This window comes from Aphelocoma coerulescens, chromosome 1, assembly GCF_041296385.1.
Source record: "Aphelocoma coerulescens isolate FSJ_1873_10779 chromosome 1, UR_Acoe_1.0, whole genome shotgun sequence".
NCBI lineage: Eukaryota > Metazoa > Chordata > Aves > Passeriformes > Corvidae > Aphelocoma > Aphelocoma coerulescens.
In genome coordinates, this window is record NC_091013.1 from 95,268,032 (window position 1) to 95,288,377 (window position 20,346).

The 20,346-nt window shown below is 46.3% G+C and overlaps 1 protein-coding gene across 1 annotated transcript in view; it reads right to left on the bottom strand.

Annotated features, from left to right (window-relative positions):
- Positions 1 to 19,911, bottom strand: part of SIDT1 (SID1 transmembrane family member 1) — a 41,239-nt gene extending 21,328 nt beyond the window's left edge. The window contains exons 1-5 of the mRNA XM_069019315.1: positions 18,438 to 19,911; positions 4,703 to 4,824; positions 3,528 to 3,698; positions 3,275 to 3,320; positions 388 to 489 (exon numbers count right to left, since the gene is read on the bottom strand). Coding sequence (XP_068875416.1) covers positions 388 to 489; positions 3,275 to 3,320; positions 3,528 to 3,698; positions 4,703 to 4,824; positions 18,438 to 18,629 — 633 coding nt within the window. The 5' untranslated portion in view covers positions 18,630 to 19,911. The remainder of the gene's footprint in view (positions 1 to 387; positions 490 to 3,274; positions 3,321 to 3,527; positions 3,699 to 4,702; positions 4,825 to 18,437) is intronic.
- Positions 19,912 to 20,346: the final 435 nt, after the last annotated feature.

The window sequence follows — 20,346 nt, forward strand, 5'->3', positions numbered from 1 at the left end:
GAGAGTCAAGGGAACAGCACTGTTCCCTCTCTCACCCACCAACATTCCACCCAACACCCTCCCATGGAGAGACAGACCCATCTCACAGGGCAGCAGGGAACCTCACAAGGGGGACAAAAATTCCCTGTGTGGAATGTGTTCCCTGTGGATAGGCCAGAAAGGAACAGCTTGTTCACCTATTTACAACAAAGATTTCTGTATGAGCTGCTTGAACTCAGCATCTCCGTCTTGGCCTCCTTCCGACGGACTTTTCATTCCTCTTCCAGGGGCTCCCTTCACCACCAGGGAAGGCCCTGCCTTGGGCTTCTCCCTCTGCAAGGCACAGACCCCTCACAGCTGGACACAGCTCCAGCAGGCAGCTCCTTGCCCTTCTCTGCTCAGACTTACCACAATATCCTGGACAGAGACAACTGAGCATGGGTAGGCTGCATCAGACACCACGTTAATAATGACTGAATCGACATCCTGAGGAAATTTGTACAGAAAATACTGCAGAGAAAGCAGAGTACAAGAGTTATGATCCAGAAATCACCCTTGGCAGTACCTTCAGCACCTTTCTAAGCTACCTGCACAGCCCTAGATGGGCTTTGGGGTTGGATGTGGATGGCTTTCACAAAAAAACCAGATTTCAAATATTGGGGTCTTACACTACAGAAGAGCAGATTAAATATATGCAGGCAACTGTCCCCCTTGCACAGTATGCTATTAGACACAAGCATCTTCAACATGCAAAACACAGCATGGCTTCTGCTCCCTTAAGCTGAAGTGACTTCATTTTACACCCCATTCCATTTTATGTTGAATGAGCAATTTCCAGATGTTTCCATACTGCTGGCTCTACTTTTATATATGGAACACATAATGGAGCTTTCTCAAATGGGTTGCCTCAAACATAGACTGTGAACAGTCAAATGGCTGAAACTCTGTCAAGAGTTTCATAAATAAATGATATCAGTTGTAGGATTTAGGGTTTTTTGTTTGTTTGCTTTGATGGCAAAGCATAATGGGGGTTTCTCTTTGCACTTCAGCACTGAAAATAATTCAGCTGTAGCTCTGAAAAAATCTGTGAGACACTAACATCTGGCAATATTCCTACTTTTCCTGTGGGGGGAAGGAATGGCATCTCTTGTGCTTCCATGGTTTGAGCAGGCCCACAGGACAGTTTTTGGGGTCAGAAAAAGCTGTTTCTTCAGATCTGGGCCTTTTCATATCTGGGCAAAAGATGTCGCAGGCAATATCATCATTTATACATTTTTCCAGTAAAAAGTCTGATGCACTCCCCCAGCCAGCTGCTGGAGAAGTGGGTTCCTGTGCCTGCCCCAGCAAGCAGGCTTGTTGTGAGGGCTCCCATCATCCCACTTGGAGGCCAGACCGTGAGAGCTCAGGCTCCAAGCCACAGCTACCGTGAGGGGCTGATGGGCACCTCATGCCCCCTCGGAGGGACACAAAGGCTGAGGACTGCCACCAGCCACCTTCCTCCCTTCCAGATGGTCACCAGGCAATCACTGCTGCCACACTGGAAGCTACCACCATCCCCACTCCAAAACCATCATCTAAGACTTTCCAACTGTAGAGCTCCCTGTATGGCACATAAACCTTAGTGCTGAGCAAGGCCAGCGGCTTCCTATTTCCCTTCCCCCATGCCAATCCCAGGAACTGGGGCCCCCAAGTGGAAGGGCAGGGATAAGCAGGAAATCACCCAAGCCTTTTCCAAGTTGCCCATTTCTACTAAAGCATTTATTCCCATCACCCCTCTCCAAGCAGGGTCCCTTCCCTGCTGAAGGAGCACTGGCTCCAACCACAAGTCCCTACAAAGTGCAAACTCACCGAGCCGGTTTCCTTAGCAGAGCATGTTTTGTCTGCACCAAGCAAGGACACAGGCACACTGAGCTCCTTGGTTTCCCAGGGGCACTTTTTCCCCCTTGGAAAGTTATAGGTGCATGAGGACCACCTCTTAGTTCATGAGGACTCTTCTATAATTTCCTTTAAGCCATGCTTGCATCAGGGTACAGAATTAACACAAGGGCATTGAGGCCGGCAGTTCTCCGCTGCACACACTGCAAGTGTTATAAACACATCCAGCCAACACTTCTGACCTAGACAAGCATATCCAATTTCTGCTTCTGCCCTCAGGCACAAGCTAGGTTTCAGACAACATCTCCTTCAATTGTTATGTCTTTCTCCAGCACCCATCTAGATTTGGAATAATCTTTTTTATCTTACCCCTGTAAACTGCTTAATACTTTGATTTACAAAAACCTCAGCATTATACCAATTAAGAAGCAGTCTTCTACTCCATACATCTGTTTTTAAATTAAAATTCACAAATCTCAAATTATTAATTGTCACAAAAAATCAGACCCTAGTCACAAGTTAATTCCATATCCTAAACACTCTATATTCAAATTACAAAATCCCAAGTATTGAGTATTTATAAAGAGTCCATCATTCCCTCTGCTCCTACAGTACAAAATACTGCATGAAACTGCAAACCAGATTAAGACATTTGAGAACAAAAAGGATTAGCTAGGGATGCTTGGTAATAGGAAACCTAAAATTAAATGGTGTTATTAACAGTGAAAGCAACAACAAAAACAGAGTCCCAGACAGCCTGGGTAAATTACACACCTTCCCAGGTCTACATGTTCCTGTATCTCTACAGTTACTGCCAACACCATTTTCATTCAAGAGAGGATTTGTATCTGTAGGGCACTAGGTAAAGCTGTTCAGCTGGAGGTGCTGCTCACATGTGCTTCCTTCTGAACTAACACACATACCAAACATCTCATTTATCACTTTGCAGCCTGACCTGCTGCCCTGAGCAAGGAATAGCAGTCTGAGTTCTGCTGCACCTTTTCAGCTTATTTATCTTTGTGTTTATTTTTTTCCAGTAAAGACTGCATCTTGACAAGTCATGCTCAGGCAAGTAAGCCAGAACTGGCAGGAACACAACACTGGTGTGTACCACCTCACAAAAGTGCAGCAGTCCAACGGCCTCTGGACTTCTGGACATTTCCAGGATTTCCTGAAGTGCCAGTACCATTCATTTCCTCTGCTCATGGGTTTTGGGAGGACCCAAATGTGTCCCTAGAGTGACTGAAGCACTCTTACCTCTTCACTGTATCCACAGAGAATTCAACAGTAAGGAAGTTTCCCTGCATCCTAAGAGGGAAACTACCTAGTCATAAAAGACTTGCTATCTCTAACAAAAGATCATGTCAATCCCTTGGATGTGGTAAGACATACAAGCAATCTACACAGGATTCCTCCTTACCTGGGGCTGGGAAGGGCTGGCAGTGAAGTTAAAGGCTTTGTTGGTCCTAGAAAACAAATACCAGGATGTTGAATTCTACAACTTTCAGAGCTGGAATACACACAAAGCACCCTCAAATTAAACAAAAGAAAATTTTTTTTTTTTCCCTGGGAAGGAAAAATAAGGGAAGAGTAGGCAGATGGACCAAATCCCTTAAGTGACGTTCAAGTGATACACGAAGAAATTGCATTTGTATTCTCACATGCCAGCTTACTCAAGTTGGAAGTTCTCCAGCCTGGTGACCAGCAGCTCATATGCAATATTGAATGGTGCCATGGAAGCGACATCCACAAATATAATCTGGTCAGAGGGTCTTGTTTCAGGTGTTGGCTCAGAGGGACAGAGGGTCCGACTCACTTCTTGGTAATTGTAGGTCCTCTGATAGCTAAAACAGCCAGGGGAAAGAGGGAGGAGAAAGTTGGATGGGAAAGAGAGAGAGAGAGAGCAGTTAAGAAGTTGTTCAGGACTACTAAGAATGGCATAATTTTTCCCCTGCTTGCATAACTGAAATTCTCCTCTGAAAGGCCAGGAGCATTCAGTCTTTTATTCAGCATTGAAGCTCCACCTCTGTTGCTGCTTGCAGTCTGCACAAGGGACTGGTCATCCTCCACATTTCACTTCCCTTGGGGAACAGCCCATGACAGCTGTGGATCGCTAAGATCTGCCATTTAGTGGAGGCAAAGAGAGCAGTGACAGCCACCGCTGTAACCATCCCCTGCATCAGGCAAAACACTGCAGGATATCTGCTGCTGGCACCAGGATTCAGTCACAGGATGAAGCTTCACGTTTTAAATGGTCTAAGGTGGCTGAAAATTGTTTTCAGAATTTGCAGCCCAACGAGCTCTGGGGTTGACGAAGATACAAAGCAGCATCACTTTTGCAAAGAAGCAGCTCCAAAACAGCCACTCCCTAGAACAAACTTAACTTAGGTCCCTGAGGTGAGAAACAGAGGCTCTTTTCCCCAAATGCACTGTACCACAGAAATTAGGGTGCTCTTTCAAGAGCCTGTTCAAACCCTGCTCCAAACTAGAGCCCAGGAACTACGTGCACACATGGCAGGCAACCGCGGAATGACAGCAATGACGTGTGGTAGATTCACTGGGTGGTGACACAGGCAGATTCCCCGCAGACAAGCCTCCTGGTACTCTGTGTACCTATCTGAGAGGCTAAGAGCCAAGAGCAGCCAAGAGCCAAGAGCTAAGAGCACTGCCAAGTAAGAGGTTACCCATCAAATCCTGGTCTTCCTAAACCCAGCTGGCAGTGAGCAAGAATGCTCTGCAACCAAGCCCTGCAGTCTACACAGGTTACAAGACGCAGGACTTGAGGGAGGCTGTTGATGAACACAGCTGGTAGATGAGTGTGTCACAAAGAAGAGACTCCAGTACTTACAGGCCTCGAAAAATCAGTGGGACCTGCCATGACAGCACTCCCTTCTGCTGGCGAACTACAAACAGGACGGGGTATCGGAGGTTCTCAGAGCTGCTGTTCACGTACACCCGCACTGCATCTACCTGTGGGAAGAGAGAGTACACAGAAGTATAAGCTGAAATTAGAAAACAAGACAGCTCCAAATGTAGGTGGGAGAAGCCTCTCCCCCTTCCTCAGTCTGACCTAGGTGCTGACAATATGCACAGGGAGATCAACAATGTTTATCACTAGACTGATTATTTGGATCCAAAAGTCATTTACAGAAGTGCCTCTCTGTTGATGCTGCAGTCCAGAATCACAGCCCTGTGTTCAGGTGAGAGCTGACTGTCAGACAAGATACAGTGAACAAATGCAGAATACATGAGAGTTCGGTAGCTTCTGCTGGGAGCAGCCTGAATAACTTCTCTTAAAAAAATCAAGCAAACACACAGAGACACACAAGACAAAGACCCAAAGCTACAACTAAGAATTTTCTTGCTGGGACTCTTACATACCCAACTCAATCAATATTACTGGGAAAATCACAAAGATGACATCAATAGCCAAGGACGAAAAAGCAGGTTAGCAGCTGGATCTCATGTAAACAATTCAAAGATAACCATAATCCCACCTAACAAAACAGGAATACACTTCTGACTGCCCTCAAGTGGACAAGAAAGGCTGCTTGTGAGAAAGACAGCAACCAAAATGTCTCCCTACATTATCTGGCCAGCACATGGTTGCAGAGGTAGGACAGCTGTGGTGTAAAACACCCTCAGTTCACTATTTGAGAAGCAAGGAGTTTGTCTGCACCATGTGGAAATGTCACCATTTCCATTTGAAAATAGCATCCCTTCAGCTCCCTCTCCAGAACCGTAGATATTGATCAAGAAAACAAAATATGAGAATCCATAGCTTATCTCAATTAGAGGCCCTGAAATATTGAAAGCATATTAAGTGGATAGTATATACACATTTTCAACCTGTCACATCTTGAAAGATTATAATGGACTCTCACTAGATCAGTAAAAGACTTCTCACGGGTATTCTGACTTTATACCCTCCAAGAAGAGTAAAGATGCAAGGAGGTACCACCTTCTGAAAAGAACATACAGAATTAGCAAGGTAGCAGAAGCAGAGCTACCAGAGACATCAGTTTAATTCTTACACCAAGGACACCGGCTTCAGATAAATGACTTACATCTGCAATTCCAGGTCTAAAAGAAAATTTCCTATTTATTCTTGTTTAGTAATTCTAAGATCACATGGGAGTTGAGTCTAGTAGAACAAAACACCTTCTTGAAAGCAATAATCATTATCAGTTTTCCAGACATTAGCACCATAGTACAGAGGCAACAACCACCAAATCCTAAAAAAATTAAAGATCTTCAACAAAAACCCAAAACAATCATAAATAATTTAATTAAAACCCTCTTGAAATAGAAAAGCAGATGTTAGAATCTTTTCCCACTGCCTTCTGGCTTCTAAACCTTTGCAAAGCACTTTTGGCCTGCCTTCCAGCTTTTCCTTCTGGTCACAGAAACTACACATGCAGTTTTGTTTCCAAGTAAATTTCGCCATAGGGTGCTAAAATGAAGTTTAAAAAGCCGTCACCACAAAGCAAAATACACAAGGAACACCTGAAGGGTGTCACCACGGTGGGCCACCACCACCAGGGAGCATTGGAAGGTAACTCAGTGGCTTCTTTAGCATCTGTAGCTGCCCTGAGGGAGCTGAGCCAGCCCACGTTGGTTTAACTTGGAAACACAGGGACTGGGCTGAACAAGCTGATGGTTGTAGGTGTTTGCTGAGACAAGGAATGGGGACACAAATGAAGCGACTGCAACTGAACATGAAAACAAATCTAAGGAGAGTGAAGACATGATGGCCAAGCCAGTCTCCTGCAAGGACATGGAGCAATTCTCCACCCATGGGGAAAACAACTATCATTGCAGGAAGGACACATTTCAGCTACCTGTCCAGCAGCTTTTTGCCCATGAAGCAGTTCAAGCAAACCCACCTCCACCTCCAGGTGAAGCGATTCTCACTTGCCTCAGGTTGGACATGGCTCTGTGAACTCTCCAGGGCTCAGCACATAGCTCAGTGCAATGGGGAGCTCACATATAACTCACAGCAAATAGCACTACTGGCTTATGCATCCTCAACTATCCATAAATACAAGCCAGAGATTGGGAAATTCTCTTCTCCACTGACTTCACGAATACAGAACATAACCCAGGACATGGGTTATGCATATATTGCAGATAGTCAGGTTTGCTTAATTGTACATCAGTACATGTACATTAAATGAATACAATTCATTTCCAGCCCTCTCAGCCTCTCCTTATAGGAGAGATACTCCCGTGCTTTCATTGGCTTTGTGGCTCTGCACTGGACTCGCTCCAGTAAGTCCGTACCTTTCTTATACTGGGGAGACCCGAACTGGACACAAGCAGGAAACACCTAGAGCCAGCTGACCATGGATGGAGACTCCACAACCTTTCTGGAAGATCTGTTATGGTGACTGACCATCCTCAGTAAGAAAAGAAAGTTCCCCATCTATCCCAGAGAAGGGCAAGGGAAGGGAAACAAAAGCATTGGTGATTAATGCTGGTAGAGAAAAATCTGAGAGGTGGAAGAAGGTCGCTTCCCTCTGCTGTGATCCAGCAGCCAGACACCTCATTTGGTTTCCCTCTCTCCACAAAACTAAGCTGATTATACATCACCTACGATGTTTATTCAGCTTTGCTGCCAATTCCATTATCTTATAATACTAGTAGCAAATAGGAATACCAGAAGAGGGAGGTAAGAGTCTCAAGACTCAATAATCTTTTAAATCTAAGCACTTACCCACATGAAAACTGGTATATGCTATATTACTACCATAATGACTTCTCTACATCCTTACTGTGCTCAGCACTCTGTATTTGCTCCCTGTAACAGTTGGTTATAGCTCCTTTGCCCTGTTCCCCTAAAAGTCCATATTCAGGTGCCTTGTGCTCTTTTTGGGCTGATAATATCTGGGGCAGCATCCAGCTGCATCAAGGCAGGACCACCTAGGGCCTAAGTATGTGCTCACAGGTGGGATCTCACTACACTTCCTCCCCCCCATCACATTTCTCTCTGCACTCTACACAGGCAAAGCTGCTTCCCAGGCCACATTCAAACAGGGTGTCTCAGAGAGGAACGTGATAAAGTCAGACACAACAGTTACAGAGCAGCTCATCGAGAAGATCCCAGTGTACTTTAAATTGCACCTCAGTGTATCAACAATTCACTTGCAATGAACACCTCTGCTCCTCCTACATTTGCACATACCCAGATCAATCAGGAGCATCACACTCCCTAACCCCATCAACATCTTTATTATAAAGTCCAGGAAACAAACAGAGTGATTAAGAAGCTGGACAGATGGCAATTGAGGTTCCAGTCCACCTAGTTATTTACCCTGCTGCCACCACCACAGCAACACAGGGCCTCTTGTGGGCAGATCCTGCACTTCCAGTGGAGGGGGCAGATCCCAATCCCAGGATGCAGCTCTGCTCTCCCCCTCTCAGGATCTCAGGGATACAGCAGCAGCTCCCAACAGCTTTGGTTGATGGGCATCTTTCTTATACAACAGCTACTCCTCCCAAACACAGCAATAAAACAGGTGGGATTTGCCTGTTGGCCAAACCTGCACAAGAAGTCCCCAGCTAATGGTTGGAGACTTGGAAATAAGCTCGGGCATAAGTCCAGCAAAATGTAGGTGCAATTATGAGGAAGCTTGGGAAAGTGCAGAAAGAATTACCATTTAACTGCAAACAGGGCTTCTCTTGGCTGTTGTCACTCGCTCTCCAATTCAGCGCTACAGATTAGAAGGAACCCTAATTAGGGTCTTGGAGGAAGACATCTTCCCTGGCAGGATGAACTGTCTAGCAGGAGCATTACAAGGGACAGGGATAAAAATGAAACACTTATGAGCTGATGTTTATGCTATTTTAGGCTGTCTTCTATTTGACCTACCTTAAACTTTAAATCCATGCTTTGCTTCTAGATTCTCTTGCCTTATAGACATTTTCATGCTACAGATTTAATGAATTCGCTATTGAGTCAATGCTAGTAATCCCATCTTTCCCGTTGAAAGTCAGCATTTGGCATTTGCCTTCAGCAAAATATTTTTAGAAGAGTGAAAAAAAGTGAGGTGAAGAACAAAAAGGTGATTTATTTACTTCAAACATGCTTTCCCCTCCACACCTTTCCAAAGGTTATTTCATTTTAAAAACAAGCAGTTCTAATGCAAGAACACTTCCCTGCTACAGAACCACTGCTCCCATCACACAGACCTCTCCCTTTCAACATAGAACTTTATGTAGAGACAAGAGGAACTCCAGCAAAAAAGCAGAGTTTTACTTTAAAATTATAATCATCACAAAGACTATGAGCCTCCTCTGCATCCACCCCCACTCACTTAGCACTGGTGGGAGGAGGAGGAAGTTTTGCCTGGGCAGTAAGAGGGTCAACCAGGCTGCTGTCACTCCTGCATTGCCAGCACTGCTGTGGGACTTCACGATGGAGCAGACCATTGCCAGCACCACAGAAAGCTGGTTGCACCTTCCCCTTCCTTGTACACTCACAGTAGGAGGCTGGCTATAGCGGTGTTATAGTGCAGTGCTAGATGTCATCTGCACCCTCCAAGCTGAAACCCTCATCTTGGGAACCAAACCAGTGTACCAAATGCTCCCTTTGACAAGGCAGGCCCTGCACAAATATTTGTCAGCAACAACCACACTGCTGCCTTTTGTGCTGCGGGGCTGAGGCAGGGTCAGGACTGCTTCAGAGACTTCTGCTCCTCACACTCCCTCCCAGTGCCAAGGCTCTGCTGTGTGCAGGGGCTATTCACCAGCCACGCTCATGATAGTTTTGTTTCTCAGATGACTGACCTTGAAGTTTCTTCTGTGTTTCAAGGTGGACAGAGCAGTAAGACAGCTGAATAAAGAGAGAGCTCTTAGCATTGCATAAAAACGTGTTAGACCAGGAAAGACAAATATTTGCACTTCAGTTCCACCACCATCATGGAGATAGGGGGAGGAAAAAAAGAAAAGGAAAAAAAGTACACCTGAATTCCATTCTCTAGATGGGAACAGGCAGAAGCAGCTGGTCTCAAATTCACCCAGCTGAACAGAACCACCACGGCTGCAAACATGAAGCAAAATAAACCAGGCTCTTGTTGACATGAAAGAATCCTTGGACTGATTATTAAATCAGCATTTCCCACAGAGATTACACATCATCTTAAGACTGTGGGGATGTGAATTTAAGGGCAAGGCAGGAGGTTGCAACAACAATTTGTGCTGCAAGCAAAGGTTTTCCAGGGCTTTACCATGGATTCCTTTCCAAAAGCTCTTGCTAAGCAAAGCCTTTGAGTCACACCAGGGCTCCACCACGCTCTCCGCCGCACCCACACGCCAGCCGCTCCTTGTGAGCCCGTTGGGATTATCAGTCCACGTTGCGACAGCGCTTGGTTGTGGGCCTGCCAAGGCACCAGGCCAAGCCTGTGGGCAGGGAACACATCCGGCAGGCAAACACAGAGGCTGCTGCCTACAATGAAAGGTCTCAGCACAGGGTACATGTACAAAAGCCACTGAACAGCTGCTGCACAAGAAAGAGGTGTTTCATTTTTATAAAAACCCTGAAATTAAGTGAAGTAGGATTGAGCCAGATGGACTAAAGCAATTGAGGCAGTGAATGAATACCCCATCAGCACCGAACTCTGCTGCTCTTCCCACTGACAACACAACAGAGGGAAGCTGAGACCCTGAAGGAAAATAGTCAGGAGACAGTGACAGGTTTTAGAAAACCTCTTTTCTGCTGCCTTATGAGATACCAGCACCACTCCTGGCTGACAACAAAACAAGTGGAGCTCAGAGGATCACTCTCTTTCAGCCTTTCTCTGTCTCTGCGCTCCAATGTCAATAAGTGTTAATTGCCAAAAGGATTTTGTCAAATAACTCCGGCCCACAGTTTTCTTCCAGTATTTCTGCCAGGAGTATTAAATACCCGAAGCAGCGTAACTGAAGAGACAGACTCTGGGTATGTCAAGCACGGCCTCGGACACATTAACGTAATTGCTCCAGGATTAGTATTTTTCATTTAAATGTTTCACTCTGTGCAAACATTCTGTGTGGACTTAGAGCCTGCCATGGACTTTCCCATGAGTTCACTTGTTTGCAACAGTATCTGTGAAGCATAAATGGAAGCAAGACAAATATAAAGCATGATAATATTTACCTTTTTCCATTTTTGAAATTTTGTCCTCTAACCAATGTCACTAGGGAGTCTCCAAGACAGCCAGAAAGAGAAACTGGGAGTTGCCATGCTGGATGAAGTAGGTACCTGTTTCTGAATACCCTCAGACTTTAGGAAGATGTTAAAAATAAAAAATCCTTTTTTGAACAGTCAGTTAAGGAACAAACTACTCTGCAATAATTGCATCTTCCTAAACCACAGCAGCTGCAACTCTGGGCCAGGCCAACCCTTGAAACAAAAAGGTTTATAACCTTTCCAAATTTGCTGTAACACCAAGCTCCTGGCAGTAACTCCAGGGATTGCTGTCAGAACATAGATACCTGGTTCTTTCTTGGCTCCCAAGTTCTTCACTTCAGTAACACTTCAGATGTGGATTGAATTATGTCTTGTAATTCAAGCTGTCTTTTTTTTAAACAATTTTTCATTTATTTTAAACTGCACTGAAGTAGCTATTTCTATGCTCAAAGAAAAACATCAGTGTAAAAAAGTAAGGAAGGCTGTTTCTGAAATTCTCTGTGGTTCTCCAAGTATGCACAGCATGAAATTATGTTTGCTTATGCAAATGTACTAAACTATATTTTCAAACTGAGCAGATGGCACACCCTTGCAATATACCTTTTACAGTCTGCACTGAGATTCCTTAAATATCCCCTGAAATAGCAGATGAGATCCATACAGGAAAAGCATACCCCCCTACCAACAACTTCTGCACAAGTTATTTGAGGACATTTCAGCCTCTACTTACAATGCAAATGTATAATAAATTGCTGCACTGTTCTTGGAAAGAGTTCAAACTGAGGAGAGGCATTTTGACGAAGTTACTCTTATGCAGAATTTGTTTTCTTTTTTAATCTAAACATCTTGGAGGTGCGGAGGGAACAACAAAACCTGATCAGCTTTGATTTTAAACATGACAGCCCAACAAGAAGAGAATGACTAAGACTTAGAACATTCAAATCCAAAAGAGATGCTTTAGTTCAAGGACAAGTTATTGAGCTTGACAGCATTAGCTTACACATTAGAAATAAAAATAAAACTCTTGCCAGCACCGCAGTCACCATCTGAAGGTGTGCGGGCTACCCTGCAAGAAACCAGAGCAGCTTTCAGTTCTCTTCCCTAAAGCCTGCAAACTGATAGCCTCTGACAAGATGTACTCTCTTTTTGCCTCCTGGGTAGGGAAACCCATGAAGTGCAAAATCCTAGAAAGATAAAGAATAATTTAGGTTTGAGGGGATCTCAGTTGCTCCTATCCCAGCCCAAAGCAAAGCCGCCTCCCACACCATTCTTTCACTTAAGATATCCCACTTTTGTCAGAGGGTTTTCAAGACTGTATTTTCTGATACAAAAAACAACAGTCAAGTTTGTGTTTTTAGTAGATCCCCATACCATTTCTCTCATAGTTTACTTTTGTTTTCCCCTGCAAGTAAAAGCTTTTTGTGTGACCCTGGGCAGGGTGGGGAGAGTTCAAGAGAACACACTGGGCAGCAGCAAGTACATTCCAAGTGCTGTGTACTCTACACTGCCTATGCTGTCACCTCCTAGGGTTGGCTGTTTTCTTTAAGAAATATAAATTATATACACAAGTTACTCCAAAGGGATTTTGTTGAACCTTGCTTGGCTTCAGACATCATATACTATAATTTGCTTTGATTTTTTTTGGATTTGACATTGTCCCTACATTCCTGTCTCATAAGGCAGTTACTATTAGGTTCCAGGAATGGTGTGCTGAGGCTCTTCCAGTGTCCTGTGGCGAACAGACTAGAGCCAACAACCAAAGAGCAATATTGTGGCCCTGGAGATCCTGCAATAACAGCAGCTCTAATGACATCAGGAGATCTTCTCATGCAAGCATTTGTAGTCTTCCCAATTTCTTTGATTTTTACCTGCATCTTTGTGGCTAAACTGGTGGGCTTCTACTCAGCATTAAGGAAAGACAGAACTTAACCTGCTGTCCTCACTATAGCTCAGGCTCCGCCATCTCCAAACAGTAGAATAAGGTTTTATTGCATGCACAGTGTAGCTCTGGACTGAAAGTTGGGCTGGAGCCAAGACTAACACTATGGAGAACATGTGCAGGACACCATGCAAATACTTTGAGGTAGTTTATTCCAGCCTGAAAAGGTCCTACATGTGAAACCCAAAGCCAGCTTAGAACAAAGAGGTGAAAAAATTGCTCCTAGAGTTGTTATAATAGACATGGGTGCTGCTGGAGTGGGACCTATACTAGCATGGCAAAGAGCAGAGAACAGCAAACACAGATTTGATCACGGCCGCTTATTAAACCAGGCTGCCCCATGTAGCAGATCAAGGAGTTTCCCTGCAGCTAGGACAGATGGCTTTGGACTGAGCAAGTGACTCATCACACAGTTCCAGAGGAATACACAGGTGAATTCCTGTTCTGGCTTCTTTCCTGGAGGAAAGCAAGTGCAACTACCATCCACACCTAGGAAACAAGAGACCCATTCACTAGAGGTCAGAGGAACACAGCTGCACCATGCTCTTTGGCTGGAAAAGGCACTTGGTCACAAAATTTAAGGCATGTAATTGGGAGACTTCTGATCTTCTTGCTAGTATTGATACCACTCTTCCTTTAGGACAGTCAACTTTTTCCTAATCTGCAATTATGAAAAAACAAAGGGCAATGACATTAGGAACCCTCCCTGGCAGCACACAGCCTCTCACAGTCTGAGGGCAATCAATCTTTTACCCATCACTCCTCAGACAGACTTCACAGACAAGACACTCACTCCAGGGCGACACATCCTCACACTGCACAACTTCTCAGCAGAGAAGCCACAGCTTAATCTACTGTCAATCACAATGTATGGTGAGCTGGGCCATATGGGAACTGAGACTGGGGCTCTGTTCCTAGTCCTGGCAAGGGAGAAGGAGGGAAATAGCACCCACTCTTACTCTTAAAATAGGTGCAGCCCACTGCTCAGCTTTGGAGCTCATCACAACCAACATATACTGCATGAATGTCCAAGAGCTGTGTCTGGATTGCAGCAGCTTTGCCTACAAACAGCAAGTTGGAAACTTGTTCTCCTAAGAGATACTTGGTTTTCTAAATATAGTCCAAATATTTCTCAAATTATACATTCAGCTGATCTGAGCTCCAATTAGGAAAAAGAACTTCTCTTGTCTTCTTCCTCATGATATTCTCCTGGACCACTTACAATTTGGTACAGGACACACCAACATGCACAATGTTAGTGTAATTCGTGTTTTCATCAAATTAACCATTAGCAACTGCCAGATCTTACAGTGGTGGAAAGTCTCATTCACTCTGAACTCCTTCAGTACTCACACACACGCTATTCTTTTTGAAAACCCTTGTATTACTGCAAACATAGAACTAAGCAGATTCCCTTCCTTGTCACATAAAGCCTCTCCATTCAACAGCAAATCCAGCAGAAACATTCTACGCACTTTCTCAGTCTTCTTGGCAGGAATACACTGCACAGGCAGCTCCAGCAAACCAGCAAAAGTCTCCCTCCTTTCTCCCTCCCAAGTAGGGACATGTTGAATATGTGGAATGAGTGTGTTAATTTTTTACCCCCTCATCCTGGATGTCTCCAATGTTAATAATCCTAAAATAAAATAATCCTGTTGCCCAACTAATTTTTCACCAGATATTGTTCATTTCTAACAGTGCACATCTGCCTTTGCTGTTAGAGTATGAGGGCATAGCAACAAGTGACACAGCTGGGCTTATTACTATATTTTTTACACTCAGTTAAACATTAAACAAACAGCAATACAGAGGGGCGGGGGGAGGGGGGGGAATTTCAAAGAGTATCTAGAAAGAAGAAAAGGGAATTCAAAAAGCAGTAAGACTACCCCACTACAAATCAAGAGTTTCCACCACAAGGAAGGAGTCTGTTATGTCCTTTTGTTCACAGCCCAACCCTACAAGACCCTTGCAGCAGAGGTGGCTGTGCTTCTCCTCAGCACAGCTTTACTTTCAGCTCAGCAATTAAGGCCTAAATCCTAGTACATAAAAGACTGTCAGCTCTCCTGCCTCAAGACAACAAGGTGAAGTGTTTCTGTACAGTCTATAGGAAGGCTTTTCCCTGTCCACAGACAGAGATAAGAGACCTGGCAATGTATATACCCATAGAAGTTTCAGCTAGGTGATTTGGTCAGCATATAAGTATCATCATTCTCATTTTACTCACAAGTTGCACAGAAAGGAAGCCACAGGTCTCAAAGCAGCTCTGCTGCAGAGCCCCAAGTTGTGGCTTCTTCACCTTGTATACATCTGGCTTGTGAGTACTCTCATGGGACTCGCTTTTTCCCTCCCATCTTGCATGCACCCCCATATCCCAAGGAGTAAGGATGATGATGTGGATGGAGAACATCCTCTGAGATCGGGCAAGCACAACGCTGTTCAGAAAGCAGCAAGTCTCTAAAGCACCAAACAGGAGAAAAGGTCCTGTTCCCTCCTTTCTCTCATCCATCATTCAAGCACTGCTCTATTCAGCTGCATTTTCAGATGTGCCTGTGCAGCCACAGCATGTGAGTAACCAAAACATTTACAGAGGGCTGATGGATTGCAAGCCAGCCCTCACATTTTGTTCTTGTCCCCAAGTTTTCCCTTGTTTTGTAGGCCTGGACTCATAAGAAAGAACAGCAGAGGGGAAAACAGCAGAATTCACAGCATCATGAAAACAAATTCCTGTTTTCAGAGCCAGATCACTCCAGACTTGACTTTTTTTCAGAGGGGAAAGCAATTAAACTCATCCACTGCAGCCCTTCCATATGGGAAATGCTCTTTTTATTCAATTAGCTTTCCTGTAACTAAGGTTAATCACCCATGTGGTATCTGCCTTGAGTTATCAGAAGCTTCTGGCTAAACTGCCATCAGCACAGAGACAGGAAGAGACCAAAAAGACCAGGAAGAGTGGAGAGCTCACAATTGGCAGGCAACTGGCAAACACTGGCTGGCATTCCCTCACTAGGAGCTCAAGGTTAAAAACTGTAGTAAAAGGCAAGGACTAATACACTGAGTTTTTGCAGGACTTAACCTCCTTCACAAGACCCAACACCAAGAAGACAGCATGTCCCTAAACATCTTCCCAACTCTTGCATAAGAAAACCCTGCCCACAAGAACTCAGTCCCAGATTAAAGCCAAGATTTCCACTACCAAGCTTCTAAATCTCGAGCAATTCTCAACAACAGGGAGATACAGGACCACCAGGACAGATCAACACCAGGCAGATCGACCATGCCAGTAAGAGGAGACCCAGTCATGTTTGCCTCTCATGGGTTCAGGGCTGCAGCTGGGGAAGGGGCTGCAGACAGCCACAGCCAAACACCCCAACTAGGTCAGTCACCTTCTGGCCAGTTTCCAGTGGCTCATCTCAGGAATAGCACCTGAGGAATCACAGAACTGGAAGATCATCTTCAGAGATCATCTAGCTCAAACACCCTGCCATGGGCAGGGAGATCTCTTCGCTAGATCAGGTTGCTCAAAGCCCTGTCCAACCTGACTATGAACACTCCCAATGATGCGTACCCACAACTTCTCTGGGCAACCTGTTCCAGTGTCTCACCATAAAAAAAGTTTCTTCCTTATGTCCTACCCAAATCTACAGTTCAAAACTGTTGCCCCATGTCCTGTCCTTACTGAACACTGTAGAAAGCTTTTCTCAATCATTTTTAGAATCTTTTTTATACTGAAAGGCCATAATAGGGTCTCTCTCTGGAGCCCTCTCTATCCTCAGAATCTGTTCTAGGCATCCCTCATCAGAAAACCTCCTATGAAAGTCCATCTTTATTTAAATAGAGTTTTTGTCTTCCAAACATTTTTTCCTAACAGGAGCTGATTGCATGGCCCTCTAAGCATATTCATGTGAGTGCTTGGTGAGTTCTACATTGAAAAAAATATTAAATCTCAAACCTGAATTTTCCGTTTTTAGATACGCTCTTGCCCATATCTCTGCAGAGATTTCACGTTTCAGCACACAGGACCATGGAGACTAGTCCATTAAAGTAACTTCTTACGTGAGGCAGTAGTCTGTACTGAGTAGTCTGTACTTCACAGCCACAGGAACAACTCAGTGTCTAGAAGTAGCCCAGAAGCTGCATTTAGGTACCTGCAAACACCACTGAGCAGCCATGGGCTTCCTCCCTGCCTCCTCCCACTGTGCTTTCACTGTAGTTCTCCAGGAGAGAAAGCTTTTTTTGCAGAAGCTGCCCAGGAAAAACGCATGGCTTCAAAAAGCACATTAAATTGAAGGAACCAGATTTAATTTTAACTGTAGTCAGTATTCATGCTCTCTCTGCTAACAAGCCACAGACCTGCCAATAGGTCCTCATCATAATACCCCATACTTGCAGCACCTGAAGAGTCTTAACTTACACCATAACCAGCTTCCAAAAGGAGGCTCAACCCCAAAGTGTGCTTTTGACCTCCTGGGATCACTGGTGACACCCAACAGTTAAGTAAGGCTGGGCTCCGTTGCATCATAGCCCAGACACCCAACTGCTGCCCCATAAATACCAGGTGCATTTTATTAGATAGTACATCGTGTGGGAAAAAGCTGTGGTTTCCATTTTCTCTTGTTCTGTGCAACTGAGGCCAGGAGGGAAGATTCATCTACCCAGTTCATCATCTTTTGGTACATCAGATCATCTTACTCAGCAATTAACGCCCAATCCAAACAACGGGGGCAGAGTTTCCAAGGTACCACTTAGCTACTTGAGATAAACACGACACAATAAGTGGGGAGGGGGGAACCCGCAATAACTGGATATACATAAATGACAGGTTTCTTTCCACCATCAAACAGCCGTGGATGGCCCCGGCCACGCTGCCCTGCAGCCTCCTCACGACACACCTCACCTGCACAGCCCTGCCTCACCTCCCAGGCTACCAGGGGAGAGCACCCTGATCCTAAGGAAATGCACAGTGGAGAAAACGGCATTTAAGGCTTATTAAGTGCACACACACACGTACACACTTTTTTTTTTTTTGGTCGTTTGGCTTTCTGTGTGGGTTTTGTGTTGGGGTTTTTAAATTATTTTAATGTAGTACTGTTATCCTCACAACTCATTTCTAGGCTTTAAACCCGTTCTGCTGCTGGAAGTGCTGGATATCAAACCCCCCTTCGCGGGTGGGGGGCACCAAACCACCTGCCCATCCCGCAGCTCCCGGGACGCCGGCACCCTCTCAGCCCACAGCCGCGGGGAAGGTGGAAGGGAGCCCGCAGGTGCACTGCGGCTCCCGACCACCGCGGCGGCGGGAGGATGCGGGCAGGACAGAGGGAGAGCCCGGCCCGCTCCCGCACAGCGGCGGAGCCGCAGCAGCACCGGCACCACCCCGGCACACACAGCCCCCCCCCCCCCCACCACCCGGGAGGGCGAGAGGGGCACACAGTGCTCGCCCAGCCGCGGGGAACCCGGCGCTCCGGGGGTCGCTCCTACCTGCCCGGGCTCGCTGCGGTAGGCGAAGGCGTAGACCCGCTCCGCGCTGATGTTCACGGCGCCCCGGTAGACGCGGCCGAAGGCGCCGGGAGCGGGGTTGTCCCCGGGGCCGCCCCCCGCTGCTGCCGCCGCTGCCGCCCAGAGCAGGGCGCAGAGCAGAGCCCCGGGGGCCGGGGCTGCCCTCCCGGCCATGGGCTCCTTCCTGCCGGCCCCGCGGGGCGCCCGGACTGTGTGTCCCCGGCAGGGCGGGCGGCGAGGCGCTTTATCTGCGATTTAAATAAACAGCTCGGCGACACGGACGGGAGGCGGCGGGGGCAGCCCCGCACACCCCCGCCCCTCGCCCGGGGGACGCCGAGCAACTTTCCCCGGGGAAGGACCCTCCGCCGGCCGGCGGGGCGGAGAGGGGAGGGGAAGGAAGGCCGGCCGGCGGGCTGGCCAGCCCAGGGGAGGAGGGTCTCCTCTCTGTGACCGGCCCCAAATTCTAAGCCCGGCTTAGCAGTCGATTGTCAGAGAGTTGTTCCTTTTGGGGAGCTGTGCCGTGAGTGCAGGGACACGCTGGCATCGTCAGGCGCGTGGGGATCAGCATCTGCAGGGCTTCAACATTCCCTGCCCACCGCGTTAGGGCGTCCTCGCCCCGCACTCTGCCGGCTTGCTGGAGCTGCAGCTCGCACCTGCAATCCTGTATAAGGCGCTCCCCAACCTTTATTTTTGGCTTCTCATAACTTTGGGACAAATGCCCTCGTTTTTTAGTTCAGCCTAAAGGTGCGAAAGGCAGCAGCAAATGTAATTTCATTAATCTGAAAATGGCTTGTTGCATCTATTCTTTGCGTCATCCATGGAACTGGCTACAAACAATACTGTGATGCTCTTAGCCTTTTCAGCAAGATGAGAGTGATACTGTTGGGCTGTGAAAAGGCAAGCGATCTCTCTCGCACGGCTTAACCCTCCTGTCGTCCTCTGTTGAAAACACACCTAGGAAATGTGTCAGATCCCACGGTGCAGGGATGCACTTTTAAGTCAGAAAATAGTGTTACTTATAAAGCAATCAGAAGGGTTTTTCAGGAGCCACAGTTTTATAAAGTCAGCCTGCCGTCTCCAAGTGCAGTGACTCTGACCCCAGAAGCTTTCCACAAGTTTTGGATTTTGTTTTCAAGGCTGAGAGATTTCCTGGGGAGTCACTTGGTGTCTTTGGAGGAAAAGTTGCAAAGCTCAGCAAAACGAGCCGGCATGCCTTGTGCTGCCGTTTTGATCTCCAGGCCCTTGAGTGATTTCTGCCAAGAGAAAAAACTAAACAATTGTCAGTGAGTTCTGTTTGTCTTGAAGCAAGATTCAAGTCACCCTGCCTTTTGTCAGCGTCCCAAGAAGTATCATTAAGGGTAAAATAAACCACTTTGTGATCTGCTGGAAGATGGACACTCCAACACAAAGATTTTGCCTTTCAGCCTGGAGTATTAGCTCTGCAGACCAGGAGACTTTGTGACTCTATCTTGCCTTTTAATAGGATGTGGTGTGACCTGTACTGGGGGATTTCAAACAGTGGTGGCACTGGGGGACTTGTGGCTTCCCCTCCCTACCCTGTAGAGTCCAGGGCTCCTGAACCCTACAGCTCTTTTCTCACTCGCTGCTCTCTGCAGACACACAGGTCTCTCTGCCAGGGCCAGCAGCCCTCTAGCATGAGCTGGAGGGAGGACACTAGGAAACTCATCTTCTCCCAGAGAGAAGACTTAAAGCAGCAGGAGGAGGTACAGCAAAACAAGAGCATGTAAGGGCCATGCCTGGTTGCTCAGAGCAACATGACCAATGGCACAAAGATGGTGTTCTGCAAATCAAGGTAGCTGTGGCAGCTGCAAATAATTTTTGTGTCATTTGGTATTCCAGATTGGGATATCAGTTCATTGCCCCTCTCTAG